The sequence below is a fragment of the Aotus nancymaae genome, unplaced genomic scaffold, assembly GCF_030222135.1.
Source record: "Aotus nancymaae isolate 86718 unplaced genomic scaffold, 86718_ANA_hifiasm-v0.15.2.pri h1tg000057l, whole genome shotgun sequence".
Classification (NCBI taxonomy): Eukaryota; Metazoa; Chordata; class Mammalia; order Primates; family Aotidae; genus Aotus; species Aotus nancymaae.
In genome coordinates this window covers 22,614,213-22,628,848 of record NW_026988471.1, presented here as the reverse complement: position 1 = coordinate 22,628,848, position 14,636 = coordinate 22,614,213, and the positions used below count along the sequence as shown (strand labels likewise).

The window sequence follows — 14,636 nt, the reverse complement described above, 5'->3', positions numbered from 1 at the left end:
TCCCTTTTAGTACCTGCTCATCAAAAAAAAAGAGAAAACACACTGTTTGATATTCATAGATCTCCAGCAAGAAGAAGCCATATTAGGTAAGTTTTGTTTGCTTTTGAAAGGAGGAAGTATATGCATTTGTCAATGAGAGATTAATTGTATCTTTCTTTCTTTAATTAGTGACGAATAGTTATCATCCTACGTGTGACTGTTGTCTTCCTGATTCACAGTTTGCTTGGAATATTTGTTGTTTTAACAGTTACGTTCTCTAAAGCGACACAGGTCTTTGGTCTCTTAGCAGAGTTGAATCTAAGTGACCCATATTGCTTTCATTTGAAGCGTTAATTTGAGTTAATCTTTGATATTTTTTCCCCTCTAATCATCCTTTCTTTTACATGTAGGTACAAAGGAAGGTTTCTTTTTCTTTTTTCTTTTTTTTTTTTTGAGATGGACTCTTACAGTGTCGCCCGGGCAGGAGTGCAATGGCATGATCTCGGCTCACTGCAACCTCCACCTCTCAGGTTCACATGACTCTCCTGCCTCAGCCTCCCAAGTAGCTGGATTACAGGCTCATATCACCACGCGCAGCTAATTTTTTGTATTTTTATTAGAGACAGGGTTTCACTTTGTTGGCCAGACTGGTCTTAAATTCCTGACCTCTTGATCCACCTGCTTCGGCCTCCCAAAGTGCTGGGATTATAGGCATGAGTCACTGAACCTGGCCTTTTTTTTTTTTTTCCTTTCCTTTTCTTTTCTTTTTTTTTTTTGAGATGGAGTCTTGCTTTGTTGCTGAGGCTGGAGTGCAGTAGCGCAGTCTCGGCTCACTGCAACCTCAATCTCCTGGGTTCAAGCAGTTCTGTCTAAGCCTCCTGAGTAGCTGGGATAACAGGTGTGCACCACCAGGCCCAGCTAATTTTCCTATTTTTAGTAGAGATGGAGTTTCACCATATTGGGTAGGCTGGTCTCAAACTCCTGACCTCAAGTAATCCACCCGCCTTGGTCTCCCAGAGTCCTGGGATTCCAGGTGTGAGCCACTGTGCCCAGCCAGTTTTTGCTTTTAAAAGTTTATTTTTTAATTCCCTGAAGCTACATAGCTCTTTGGTCTCTTAGCAGAGTTGAATCTGAGCAACCCATATTGCTTTCATTTGAAGCATTGACTCAAGTTAATCTTTGATACTTTTTTCTCCCTAATTATCCTTTCTTTCACATTTAGAAGAAAGTAGAAACAAAGGACGGTTTCTACTTTTAAAAGTTTATTTTTTATTTTTGAGACAGGGTCTTGCTCTGTCACCCAGGCTGGAGTGCAGTGGCATGATCTTGGCTCATTGCAGCCTCAGTGTCCTGGACTTAAGCAGTCCTCCCATCTCAGCCTCCCGAGTAGCTGAGACTACAGGCACACACCACTATGCCCAGCTAATTTTTGCATTGTTTGTAGAGATGAGGTTTTGCCATGTTGCTCAGGCTGCTCTTGAACTCATGGGCTCAAGTGTTCCCAAAGTGCTAGGATTATAGGCGTGAGCCACTGTGCCCAGCCAAGCTTTTAATTTTTACAAAGTTCAAGTTACCTATTTTTTATTTTTTGCTTATGCTTTTATTGTTATATCTAAGAATCCATTGCCAACTCCGAGGTCAGGAAGATTTGTTCCTGTGGTTTCCTCTAATAGTTATATCTCTTATGTTTAGGTCTTTGATTTATTTAGTTAATGTTTGTATATGGTTTGAGTTAGTTTTGTATATTTTTGTGTATATATATACTCCTTGGCTTTTATTTTTTTTGCTAATTTTTTTTTTTTATGTAGAGACAAGGTTTTGCTGTGTTGCCCAGCCTGGTCTCAAACTCCTGGGCTCAAATGATCCGCCCACCTCAGCCTCCCAAAGTGCTGGAATTATAGGCATGAACCACCAACTCCTTGGCTTTTAAGTTCTTTTTTTTTCAACCTCTGCCTCCTGGGTTGAAGCAATTCTCCTGCTTCAGCTTTCTGAATAGCTGGGATTACAGGCATGCACCACCACGTCTGGCTGATTTTTGTGTTTTTAGTAGAGATGGGGTTTCACCATGTTGGCCAGTCTGGTCTCAAACTCCTGACCTCAAGTGATCTGCTTGCCTCAGCCTCCCAAAGTGCTGAGATTATAGGCATGAGCCACCGTGCCTGGCCCCAACTAGAATTTTGGCTTTTCAGTTCTTTGCAGGGAAATTATGTATACCACTCCTTTTGTTGTATTACTATTTGTATCACACCTAAAAATGTTACAGATCTAATAATACATTGTTGGAATTATTACTTCATGTGATTTAATGGCTTTTACTGAAGCTGCTAGAAGAAATATTCGCAAGTACAGTCGTCTCTCTTTAGCCATGGGTTCTCCATGTGTGAATGCCACCAACCAGGCCTCAAAAATATTTGAGAAAAAATGGCAATTATACAACAACAAAAAATACAGCAAGCTGACTATTTATATAGCATATGTGTTGTATTAGGTATTATAATTGATTTAGAGATGATTTAAAATATATGAGAGGTAACTCAACGTTAAGTCTTTGATAAATTTTCAAAAAAAGTGTATGGGAGTATGTGTGTAGGCCATATGCAAACACTATACCATTTTTATATAAGGGACTTAAGCATACTCAGATTTTGATATTCACAAGGGTCTTGGGACCATTTTCCTGTATATACTGAGGGATGACTATATGTTTATAGGTATTGCTATATTAGCTTTGAAATTGATTTACCATTTTTGGTTCTCTTGGTTTTTTTCTTATGCATTCAGTTTACCAACTGAAGTCATTTTCTTAGACTAATACAACTTTGCTCCCACCAACTTCCTTCTGTGCTGTTATTGGCAAATTTATTACATTTCTATATATTATAGGCCCAATACACACATAAACTTGGGAACTTTCCTGATGGGGAGAAAGAAGTAGAGGAGAGGATAAATATCAAAATTGCAAAGAATAAGTAGATAATTTTTGCAACAATCTTCCTGAAGAGTTGGGAAGCATCAAAAAGTGATTCAGGGCCTCCCCAAGCCACTGCCATGGCCACCTACAAACTGGTGCTGATCTGGCCCGGCAACAGTGCCTGGAACCTGGAGAACTGCTTCAGCGTCTGGTACGATGCCAACCTGAGCCCAGTGGCCCATGAGGAGGTGAAGTGTGGCAGGCAGGTGCTGCGAGATCCTGGCTGTGAGTTTGATATCTGCTTCACCTCAGTGTAGAAGAGAGCAATCCGGACCCTCTGGACAGTGCTAGCTGCCATTGATCAGATGTGGCTGCCTGTAGTGAGGACTTGGTGCCTCAATGAGCGGAACTATGGGTCTGACCAGTCTCAATAAAGCCGAAACTGCTGCAAAGCATGATGAGGCCCAAGTGAAGATCTGGAGGTGCTCCTATGATGTTCCACCACCTCTAATGGAGCCCAACCATCCTTTCTACAGCAACATTAGTAAGGATCACAGGTATGCAGACCTCACAGAGAATCTGCTACCCTCCAGTGAGAATCTGAAGGACACTATTACCAGAGCTCTGTCCTTTTGGAATGAAGAAATAGTCCCCCAGGTCAAGGATAGGGAATGGGTACTGATTGCAGCCCAGGGCAACAGCCTATGGGGCATTGTCAGTCATCTGGAGGGTCTTTCTGAAGAGTCTATCATGGAGCTGAACCTGCCGACTGGTATTCCCATTGGCTATGAGTTGGACAAGAACTTGAAGCCCATCAGGTGCTTGTAGTTCCTGGGGATGAAGAGACCATGCGTAAAGCCATGGAAGCTGTGGCTGCCCAGGGTGAGACCAAGAAGTGAAGGCCAGCAGGCAGGCTATTGTCCCCAGGAGCACCCTCCGTGCCTGTTGTGTCCATCCGCCCTTCTCTCCTGCACATGTCACACTGACCACATCTGTAGACATCTTGAGTTGTAGCTGCAGATGGGGACCAGTGGCTCCCATTTTCATGTTAGCCGTTTTGTCTCCTGCACCCACTCTCTTCATACAATCTAGTCAGAATAGCACTTCTAGGGCACTGGGTTCTCAGTCCAAGCTGTGGAAAAGCTCTCCTTGTCCAAGAGAGTTTAAAGGTAGTGACTTGGGTTTTTATGAGTGCTTTGTTTACTAAGGACTTTTGGGGAGGAACCATGCTAAGCCATGACCAATGAGGAGAAACAAGAGAGCCTGTCTGCCCCCAGGAGCCAGTCCTGTGTTCTTTGTAGTCAGGTCACTGCTGAGAAGTTCTAGTCATTCCAGTGGAAGATGAATGTAACCTGCATTGTGATACAACAACTGTTTCCTCCCTGACCCCAGAGGAGCTGGCTCTAGAAGGTTGGGATTAATCCTGAATTTAGTTTATGTGTTATATTTACTTTTATTTTTTAAAAAAAGTGTGGTATATATAAATAATACAAAACAATAACCCTTCTGGGGTTTCTCATGGCAGCTGAAATAGTCCCACATGTGGTCGTCAGAAAATAAGCCACTCCTCATACCAGTATGGGATAAGCTTCTTGACCTCTGAGGGGTAGGAATGCTTCCTGCTGTGTGTTTTAGAATCCCTCCCTTGCCTTGTTTCGTGGCAGTGAAATGCCTCTTGGTCCTGTCCAAGTGTGTCTTTCACTGACGATTTCTGAATCATGTTCTAGTTTCTTGGCCCTGCCACATGGGTCCAGTCTTCATTTGAATATAATTGTACTAAATCCTTTTTCCAGATCAGTATAATATAGGAGTGATGTGCAATTAAAAAAAAATTGATGCAGGGCCAAGCATGGTGGTGGTTCATGCCTATAGTCTTAGCATTTTGGGAGGCTGAGGCAGGAGAATTGCAGGAGCCCAGGAGCACATGCCTGCAGTTAGCTATGATCATGCCACTACACTCCAGCCTGGGTGACACAGTGAGACCCTCTATCTAAAAACAAAAATGAAAACAGAAACAATTCCGTTTTCCCCCACAAAAAAATGAGTGCAGAAGGTAGTAAAAGGATTCTGGTTAGCAGAGAAAGAGTAGGAGGTGGGTTAAGAATCTCAAGAAGAACTTGAAAAAATCTGGGTTGCTAATGAGACATGTGGGCATTGGAGTGTAGTACAGATGCACAGATTTTGGGACATCTTTGAAGGCTATTTGTGCTTGTAGTAAATTACTGACAGTGATTCCAGCTTGTCTGGTTGTGTGGATTTCCATTACTTGGATTGGTACAGGGTTGGAATTTAGCAAGTATAATGGAAGAAAAAGGAGACAGAGTCAGGTAAGAAGATTAAAAACTGAAGTAATAGGTTTTACTGTGAGGCTTGACAGGAAATGAAGCCACGAAAGGAGTTGACTGTGAGTCAATGGGTGCTCAGGCATAGTAGGCCTTGATGAGTTGAGAGTTGGTATTTTAGGAGGTTGTGTTCAAAGAGTAGGCCATTAAATTTTAAAATTGCAGAGATGGAGAGCAGTTCATGGAATAACAAGATCTGATGTAAGATCATGACAATTTTTTTTTTTTTAAATAAAGCAGAGCTGAGATGGTTAAATGGCTAGGCAGGTGGTAAGTGAAACCTAGGTAGGGATGGAGAAAAAGATGACATAAGGGATATTTACAGGCAGTGATTATGTGGTGGGCAAAAAGGGATTTTTGGGTTTTTTTTTTTTTTTGCAAATTACTTGTTAGTGGAACTGCTAACTGAATATGCAATTTAAAAGAAGTGATTGAAGCATTTGATTTGGATATGATGAACTCAGTTTGAACACTTTGTAAGCACACAATTTGATGGTGGTTTTATTATAGTATTTTTTAGGTATCTTAGAGATATCATGAGTTATACTAATAATCTGACATTTATTAAGTATCAGTTTGAACACTTTGTAAGCACACAATTTGATGGTGGTTTTATTATAGTATTTTTTAGGTATCTTAGAGATATCATTAGTTATACTAATAATCTGACATTTATTAAGTATTATTTCTCCTTCGTGATGACTTTAGCCTGGCATATTACCTAATCTTTCCATAATAGTTCTGGTTATAAACTATTTTTTTCTTCAAAATATTTTATGTGTTTTTTAAGAAGTTCAAACAGGATAGAAATATCTTAAGTGGAAAGTGAAAGCCCTTGTCCTCTGTAACTCAGTGTATTATTTTTCCTTTGTTCTTTAAATGTCTAGACTGTGACTATTTGGGAAAGATAGAATTTAAAAAAAAGACAAACTTTTTTTTTCTGAGATTCTAATATTATTTACCAAACAATGACAGATATTCGCTAAATTTGGATGTAATTTAAATTGGTTGCTGTCCCTGTGTGGTGGCTCATGTCTGTGATCCCAGTACTTTGGGAGGCCGAGGCGGGTAGATTGCTTGAGCTCAGGAGTTTGAGACCACCTTGGGCAACATGGTAAAACCCCTTCTTTACAAAAAGTACAAAAATTAGCCAGGTGTGGTGGCATGTGCCTGTAGTCCCAGCTATTTGGGAGTTTGAGGTGGGAGGATTGCTTGAGCCCCAGAGGTTAAGGCTGTAGTAAACCCTGAGCTTGCCGCTGCATTCCAGCCTGGGTGACAGTAAGACCCTGCCTCAAAAAAAAAAAAAAAAAAAAAAAAGTTGGTTACTGACCCTTCCTGAATTATTCTTTTCAAAAAATTTTAGGCTTCCTAATCTTTTTTTCTTTTCTTTTCAAAATGGAGACTTGGCTCTGTCACCTAGGCTAGAGTGCAGTGGCATGATCTCAGCTCACTGCAACCTCTGCCTCCTAGGTTCAAGCAATTCTCCTGTCTCAGCCTCCCGAGTAGCTGGGATTATAGGTGCCCGCCACCGCACCCAGCTAATTTTTGTGTTTTTAGTAGAGATGGGGTTTTGCCATGTTGGCGAGGCTGGTCTCCAACTGCTGACCTTGTGATCCGCCTGCCTTGACCTCCCAAAGTGCTGGGATTACAGGGGTGAGCTACTGTGCTGGCCTTTTTTTTTTCTCTTCAGAACTTTCTACCTTTATACTTCATTGATGTAAACTGTATGAGAGCAAAAATCTTAATAAATATTTGCTGATTGAATTTTCTACTAACTGTAGATGTAATTACAGTGTGTTTTAAAAAGTTGTTTGCTATGATAATGGTTTTAAGGATTTTACTGTTTTTAAATAGGAGAAAGAAGCATGCCATTCATAGTAGTGACACAACTTCTTCTGATGAGGAACGCTTTGAAAGAAGGAAATCAAAGAGCATGGCAAGAGCAAGAAATAGGTTAGTAAAATTTTTAGTGTTATTTTCATGGTAGAAAAAGGAAAAATAATGGGGTTTTTTTAGTGAGTTTCTTATCTATATCGTATAGCCACTTTGATAACATTGATATTCAACACTTATTTTAGATTAGATTAAGACATTGACTTGGTTTCTACTTAGTTTCTCTTCCAGTAGAAATCTAACCTTGGGAAATTTCCCCATAATCACTTAGTCTGAAAGTACTTATGATAAAATAATTTGTGGAGAGGGAAAGTAAGGAGAGCTAAGGGAAACAGAGAGGCCAACTTATGTGAGTGTCTGTCTTTTCCCCTGTACCTCCTCTCTTATCTAAATCCATTTAATGAGGTTGATTTTTGGTGCTTATAATGATTACAGTACCATAGCAATCAGAGTAAGACATGGTTTCTAATAGAATTATCTCAGGATACTTTGGATTTTTATTGGAAAAATTTATTTCGTTTTTGTTGTTGGTTGGACAAGTGCCTCTAGTGAAGCCTAACTAGGGTAACTAACTGATTACTGTTTGGCTCACTAAAACCTCAAAGAATTTTCAGTGGAGGAGCAAATGATTAAAGTGTCAAATTATTATTTATTGTAGAAATACCAAGTTTTCAATAGCCGGTCTTGGAAACAAGTTTGGATTGGTGTAGATTGTATACTAAAAAAGAATTTCTCATGTGAATGATGGAAAGAAAATGAAGAGAAAAATCCAAGTTTAAATAAAAGAATTTAATGCTTATTTAATCTGAACTATTCTGATAATCTACTTTGATAATATATTTTTATAAATTAGGATTCAGAAACTTCAATGAAGTTCATTCATTATAGATGCTAGAATTTTTGAGGCCGTTAATGTCATTGTTTGGTGTTTACCCAAGGTTAAAAGAGGAAGTTGACTATATTCAGGGAAATTAAATAATGTATTGTATTAAATAATGTGTTAAATAATGTAGTATAGGATTTTAGATAGCTAGAGATCTCTCTTAAGGTAGTTATACAAAAGATAAAGCTTAGTGTTCAAGATTAGTTATACAAAAGATAAAGCTTAGTGTTCAAGATATGATCTCTAGTTTCTTTGAACAGAAGGGAAAGACAGTTTTTTCAATCATATAACTGAGTAGACATCTTCATGTACTATCTGAGGATAAATTTAAATATTGTAATAAAGGTTGGACTGATGGCTCATGCCTGTAATCCCAGCATTTTAGGAGGCTAAGCCTAGGAATTTGGGACCAGCCTGGGCAACATAGTGAGACTTGTCTGTATAAAAAATCAGCCAGGCATAGTGGTGCTTGCCTGTAGTTCCAGCTATTTGGAAGGCTGAGGTGGGAGGATCACTTGAGCCCAGGAGGTTGAGGCTGTAGTGAGCTGTGACTGCACCACTGCACTTCATCCTGGGCAACAGTGAGACCTTGTCTTAATTAATAAATCAATCAACAGCTTGATTTTATTTTAATCTCATATATTATAGTACTTATAGGTTTATTTTTATTTTATAGTTGTATAACATGGGATATCAGGTATGTAAGATATTTTCCTAAAATGGAATAGATTGGGCTCTTTGAGCAAATAGATTAATGATCTTGTTTGCTTTATCTAGTGAGTAACTTAAATTTTGGCCATTGACAAGAATTTAAGAAAAGTAGAGCAAAAATATGAAATCCTTTGATATTATTTTCTGGGTTATGAGAAGGATGAAGACACATCAAAGATGTAAACTTATTTTGACATAAAAAATGTGAAACTTGTAATGCAATTTTACTTGGACTTTTATAAATTTCAGATGTTTGCCTATGAACTTCAGAGCAGAGGACTTAGCTAGTGGTATTCTCCGAGAACGAGTGAAAGTGGGTGCAAGCTTGGCTGATGTTGATCCAATGAACATTGATAAATCAGTAAGTTTTGTAAATGTTTTTCTAGACGATTTCATTTTTTAAGCGTTTTTCTTGTTTCTAAAGCAGCACATAGTAGAACTAGAAAATTCAGATATGACTATTATTAATGTTTCAACATATATGCTTTGCCTAAAAACCCTAGTCACATGTGGTGCTTAGGTATTTTCATTTCAGTGTTACTGGAATATGTAATAGAGAGGAAATGAGGCTGAGAAGGTTATGAGGGGCAAGGCTTCATAAACCACGATGAACAATGGGCTGTTGTTGAAATTGCCTAGTTTCATGATTTTGTATTTTGGGTAGATCACTCTGGTTATGATACAGTTAATGAATTTGGGGGAAGCAAGGCTGGCATTAGGGAGACTGGATGTTGCTGTGGTCTAGTAATCTGGAGTAGTGGTCATAGTAGAAAGTAGGATAATGGGCTAGGCGCAGTGGCTCACGCCTGTAATCCCAGCACTTTGGGAGGCCAAGGTGGGTGGATTGCCTGAGGTCAGGATTTTGAGACCAGCCTGGCCAACATGGTGAAACCCTGTCTCTACTAAAAATACAAAAATTAGCCTGGCATGTTGGTGTGTGCCTGTGATCACAGCTACTCTGGAGGCTGAGGCAGGAGAATTGCTTGAACTCAAGAGGCGGAGGTTGCAGTGAGCTGAGATTCCACCACTGCCCTCCAGCCTGGGAGACGAAGTGAGACTTCATTTCAAAAAAAAAAGAAAAAAGAAAGAAAGAAAGAAGGATAATGATGAGAAGTAACTGGGTTTGAAAGAATTGAGGATTGAATTCAGAAATGACAGAATTTGGTGAATTAATTGCTTTTTGGGAATGAGGGAAAGGTACAACTTGAGAGTATTACCCAGGTTTCTAGCTTAAGCAACTAGGTAGATAATGGGTGGACTGGATGGGAAATGGCTTAATTCTCTGAGTAGGGAACATAAGAAGAGGAATAAATATTTGAGTCAGGGATATGATTTAATTAGTTATATTTAACTAATACATGTTTAGGTATCTGAGGTATACCACAAGTGGAAGCACCTTGTAGGTAATTGGTTACTTAGGTTTGGCACTAAGGAGAAATGTCTGGACTAGAAATTCAGATACAGGTCATCAATATAAAGAGCTGTGGGGTCACTTTGGAAAATGGATGATCGATCACACCTGGGGAAGGTATGTAGCATGAAAACAGACACAAGACTCAGAGGACATGGTAGATTCTTTCTCATTGTTAGTAGTATCTTATTTTGGAGGGTATTTAAAGTTATTTCATAACCAAGAATTTATTTGATATATTTTTTTCTTTGTTCCCATAAATCTCTCTATACAATGTAAGTGACTTTCATATGAGATATTTAAAATAAGTTATCAAATAGAATTGCATATATACTGGAAGATGAAATTTTAACTCTAATCTGAAATCATAGAGGAAAATGCCTGTCTTACTTTATTAATGAGGCCCTAAGAAAATACTAGAGTATTGAATATGACCAGAATCCCATTTCTAATAGTACATCTTCTCAGAAGACCTTTCCTAATGGTCTTTGCTTATTTGGTTTATTAGCACTTTACTCTTTTGAATCTAGTTAGCTTTATTTCTTTTTTGTCTTTTTTAAAAAAAAATTCTTTATTTTTGTTTCATTTATTTTCATCTATCCATTTATAGGTGAATCTAGTTAATTTTAGATGTCTCTTCCAGTTAAGTAGAGTAACTTATTTTCTTCTTCTTCTTTTTTTTTGAGACGGAGTTTTGCTCTTGTTGCCCAGGCTGGAGTACAATGGTGTGATCTTGGCTCACTGCAACCTCTGCCTCCCAGGTTCAAGTGATTCTCCTGTCTCAGCCTCCCAAGTAGTTGGGATTACAGGCATGCGCCACAGTGCCCAGCTAATTTTGTATTTTTAGTAGAGATGGGGTTTCTCCATGTTGGTCAGGCAGGTCTTGATCTCCCGACCTCAGGTGATCTGCCCGCCTCGGCCTCCCAAAGTGCTGGGATTACAGACATGAGCCACTATACCTAGCGAGTTATTTCGTTAAAATCTGATACACTTTTTTTCTTACAAAGCCTTCTAGCTATTATGGGTGGGAAGAACAGTCTTTGCTGCTTCTTGTGATAGATTGGTGTTTCTAAAATCATTTTTTCATTATCGTCCCATAAAGAAAAAAAAATCAAATTTCTCTCTGACTAGAGAAATTAAATATTAAAGAATAAGATTTTGTCAGGTAAGCCTGACCTTGGGAGGGCTGCAAACTATTGTAAATAGATAAGATTTTTTTTCTTGCCCTTACCCCTGAACCAATTTTTGCCCCTGTGAGGATGATATTGCCCCTTCTGAGAATACATGTACAAACATGTACAAAATAATTATATGTTTTTAAAGCCATTAAAATTTTTTTTATTTGAGATGGAGTTTCACTCTTGTTGCCCAGGGTGGAGTACAATGGCATGATATTGCTCACTGCAACCTCCGCCTCCTGGCTTCAAGAGATTCTCCTGCCTCAGCCTCCCAAGTAGCTAGGATTATAGGCGTACACCACCATGCCTGGTTAATTTTTGCATTTTTAGTAGAGACGGGGTTTCACCATGTTGGTCAGGCTGGTTTCGAACTCCTGACCTCAGGTGATCCACCAGCCTTGGCCTCCCAAAGTGCTGGGATCACAGGCATGAGCCACCGCACCAGGCCCATTAAAACTTTTAGCCTGTTAATATAATATAAAAATCTCCAATAGATACCTATTAAAGTTTTAGGTTGGGTATTAATCCTGGTTCTGAGTTACTTGATTAAATAATGGTAGCTTAATTTGCCTGAACGGAAATGTAAACTTGGATTTTATTGTTGGTCTTATTTTTCTATGCTTATTTGTAGTTATGTTTAAAGCTTCTGCTGAAGGCATATATTTCTGAATTATAAGACTCTTGTATAAATTTAAAAAATTATATGAAACATATAAAATGGTTTTATATCAAACTTTTCCCCTTCTTTCCAAGGTACGGTTTGATAGCATAGGTGGATTGAGCCATCATATTCATGCACTAAAGGAAATGGTAGTATTCCCACTGTTATATCCAGAAATTTTTGAAAAGTTTAAAATTCAGCCTCCAAGGTAAGCAATGTCATAGATGTTTATGATTGTTATTATCTTTACTTTCTCAAGTGTTATTTGAGTAAATGACTATAAATATAAATATTGGATATATATTTATTTGATGTGTCCTAGCAATGACAGTTAGAAATAAAATTATTGTTTAGGGTCCAGGGGCCGTGGAATTAAGTGTGCTCTTGAAGTTTACATCTCAGGATTTAAGTCAGGCACTCGATAAGATTCTTTCTGTGAGCTCTAAATACGCAACCAGATTGCCCATATGGGATTTTCCTGAATTTGGCTCCCAGTACATCGAGTTTGATACTACATGTTATTTACTCTTGGAAGCACAGTTTTATTGATGTGTTTCTTTGACTTGATGATGGAGTATTTTTAAAATAGGGTGAGCTTGATAATTTATTTTTAGGAACAGATTGTGTCTGATAATGAGGTGGATAGCTGGTGAACTATTGGAAAAGGCTGAGAAAATTATGTTAAAGAAGATTGGGCAGAATAGAATATTCTGGCTGGGTGCGGTAGCTCACGCCTGTAATCCCAGCACTTTGGGATGCTGAGGTGGGTGGATCACCTGAGGTCAAGAGTTTGAGACCAGCCTGGCCAACATGGTGAAATCTCGTTTTTACTGAAGATACAAAAATTAGCTGGGTGTGGTGGCACGCGCCTGTAATCCCAGCTACTTGGGAGGCTGAGGTATGAGAATCACTTGAACCCAGGAGACAGAGGTTATAGTGAGCTGAGATCGAGCCACTCTACTCTAGCCTGGGTGACAGAGTGAGACTCCATCTCAAAAGAAAAAAACAATAATAGAATATTCTGAAGATATACATATAGGCTGTTAGATTTAAACTGACTTTTCTTTAAGGAGGCACTTTTTATTCATATTTGGTTCTAATTTATTTTTCATGTTTTTAAGGATATGGAAAATCTTATTAAAGAGTCATTTAAATCTATCTTTATACATTCCTTTTGAGTATTTCTACATTATTTATTCTAAAGATGTGAAATTTCTGGGTCATAGGGAAACACATTTGAAATTTCTGTATCTCTTGCCAAATTACTCTGTACTTTAACTATTTCTTGTCTGCCAAAGCTTGGTAATTTAAGGACTTAGCAAAGTGAAACTTTTGTCTATATGCTGGAAAAAGCTTTATCAATGTCTAATAATTATACTTCAATACAAAATTATATGGGAGGGAGGGACATCCTTTTAAATTGGTTATCAGCAGTGTTGATAACATAATTTACTTTTCTTGAATTTTTTTTTTTCATTCTTCTAGGGGCTGTTTGTTTTATGGCCCTCCTGGCACAGGTAAAACCTTGGTCGCCAGAGCATTAGCTAATGAATGCAGCCAAGGAGACAAAAAAGTGGCTTTTTTTATGCGAAAAGGAGCAGATTGTTTGAGCAAGTGGGTTGGTGAATCTGAAAGGCAACTTAGGCTTCTTTTTGATCAGGTAAGAGAAATAATCTAATTCGAGAGTATTTTCTTTCCTTTTTTTTTAAGACAGGGTCTCACTCTGTCACCCAGGCTGGAGTGAGTGCAGTAGCGTGATTTCAGTTCACTACAGTCTCGACATCCAGGGCTCTAACGATTCTCCTGCTTCAGTCCCTGCCCAGTGGCTGGAACTACAGGTGTGCGTCACCATACCCGGCTAATTTTTGTATTTTTTATAGAGGTGGGGTTTCATCACATTGGCCAGGCTGGTCTTGAACTCCTGGGCTCAAGCAATCTGCCTGCTGATGATATTTTCGTTAAAATATTTAATACATTTAATTTGCAAATGTAAACTGTTTGTGATGAAGCAGATTTTCTATCCAATATGTTATATTTAGGATCAGTCATCTTTATTGTATGCCTTAGAGGTATTTAATGGCAGTTTCACTAATGCTTTTGAATATTTATGATGACTCATAAAACATTTATTGAGGTGGCTACCAGGAATATAATACTATGTTAGGTGCTTTAGAGAACACAGGATATAACATATATATTGCTAGATTATAATCCAATTGAGGAACTAGAAGAGGCATAAATACTGAAGTATCTGTGCAAGAAATCTCACAAAGCAGTGTGTTATTTTCATGAGTTGTAAATATGGTACTAGAATAATTCAGAAATGAGTGAATGCTTTTAAAAGGCAGAGTGAGGTGAATAAATATGTGGACTATGTCTACTATCATAATGAAAACTTTAAAGATGTTGTTTTCCATATATTTAAAAAATTATTCCAGCTGGGCACAGTGGCTCACACCTGTAATCCCAATGTTTTAAGAGACCAAGGCAGATGGATTGCATGAGCCCAGGAGTTAAAGGCTGCAGTGAGTGATTATGACACCACTGTACTACATTCTGGGGAATAGAGTGAGACTCTGTCTCTCAAAAAAGTAATAATAATAAAAAAAATTAGTCCCGATATAAATTCACTTCTAATTGTTTGAGTTAGTGAAGGAAGCCATTTAT

At 38.4% G+C, this 14,636-nt stretch overlaps 1 protein-coding gene and 1 pseudogene across 4 annotated transcripts in view; both read left to right on the top strand.

Annotated features, from left to right (window-relative positions):
* Positions 1-14,636, top strand: part of ATAD2B (ATPase family AAA domain containing 2B) — a 194,084-nt gene that overhangs the window by 52,838 nt on the left and 126,610 nt on the right. For all 4 annotated transcript variants that reach the window (XM_064363892.1, XM_064363891.1, XM_064363890.1 and 1 more), the window contains 5 exons: positions 11-86; positions 7,087-7,185; positions 8,969-9,080; positions 12,062-12,177; positions 13,455-13,629. In XM_064363892.1, coding sequence (XP_064219962.1) covers positions 11-86; positions 7,087-7,185; positions 8,969-9,080; positions 12,062-12,177; positions 13,455-13,629 — 578 coding nt within the window. The remainder of the gene's footprint in view (positions 1-10; positions 87-7,086; positions 7,186-8,968; positions 9,081-12,061; positions 12,178-13,454; positions 13,630-14,636) is intronic.
* On the top strand, positions 3,028-3,789 carry LOC105717916 (phosphoglycerate mutase 1-like; annotated as a pseudogene).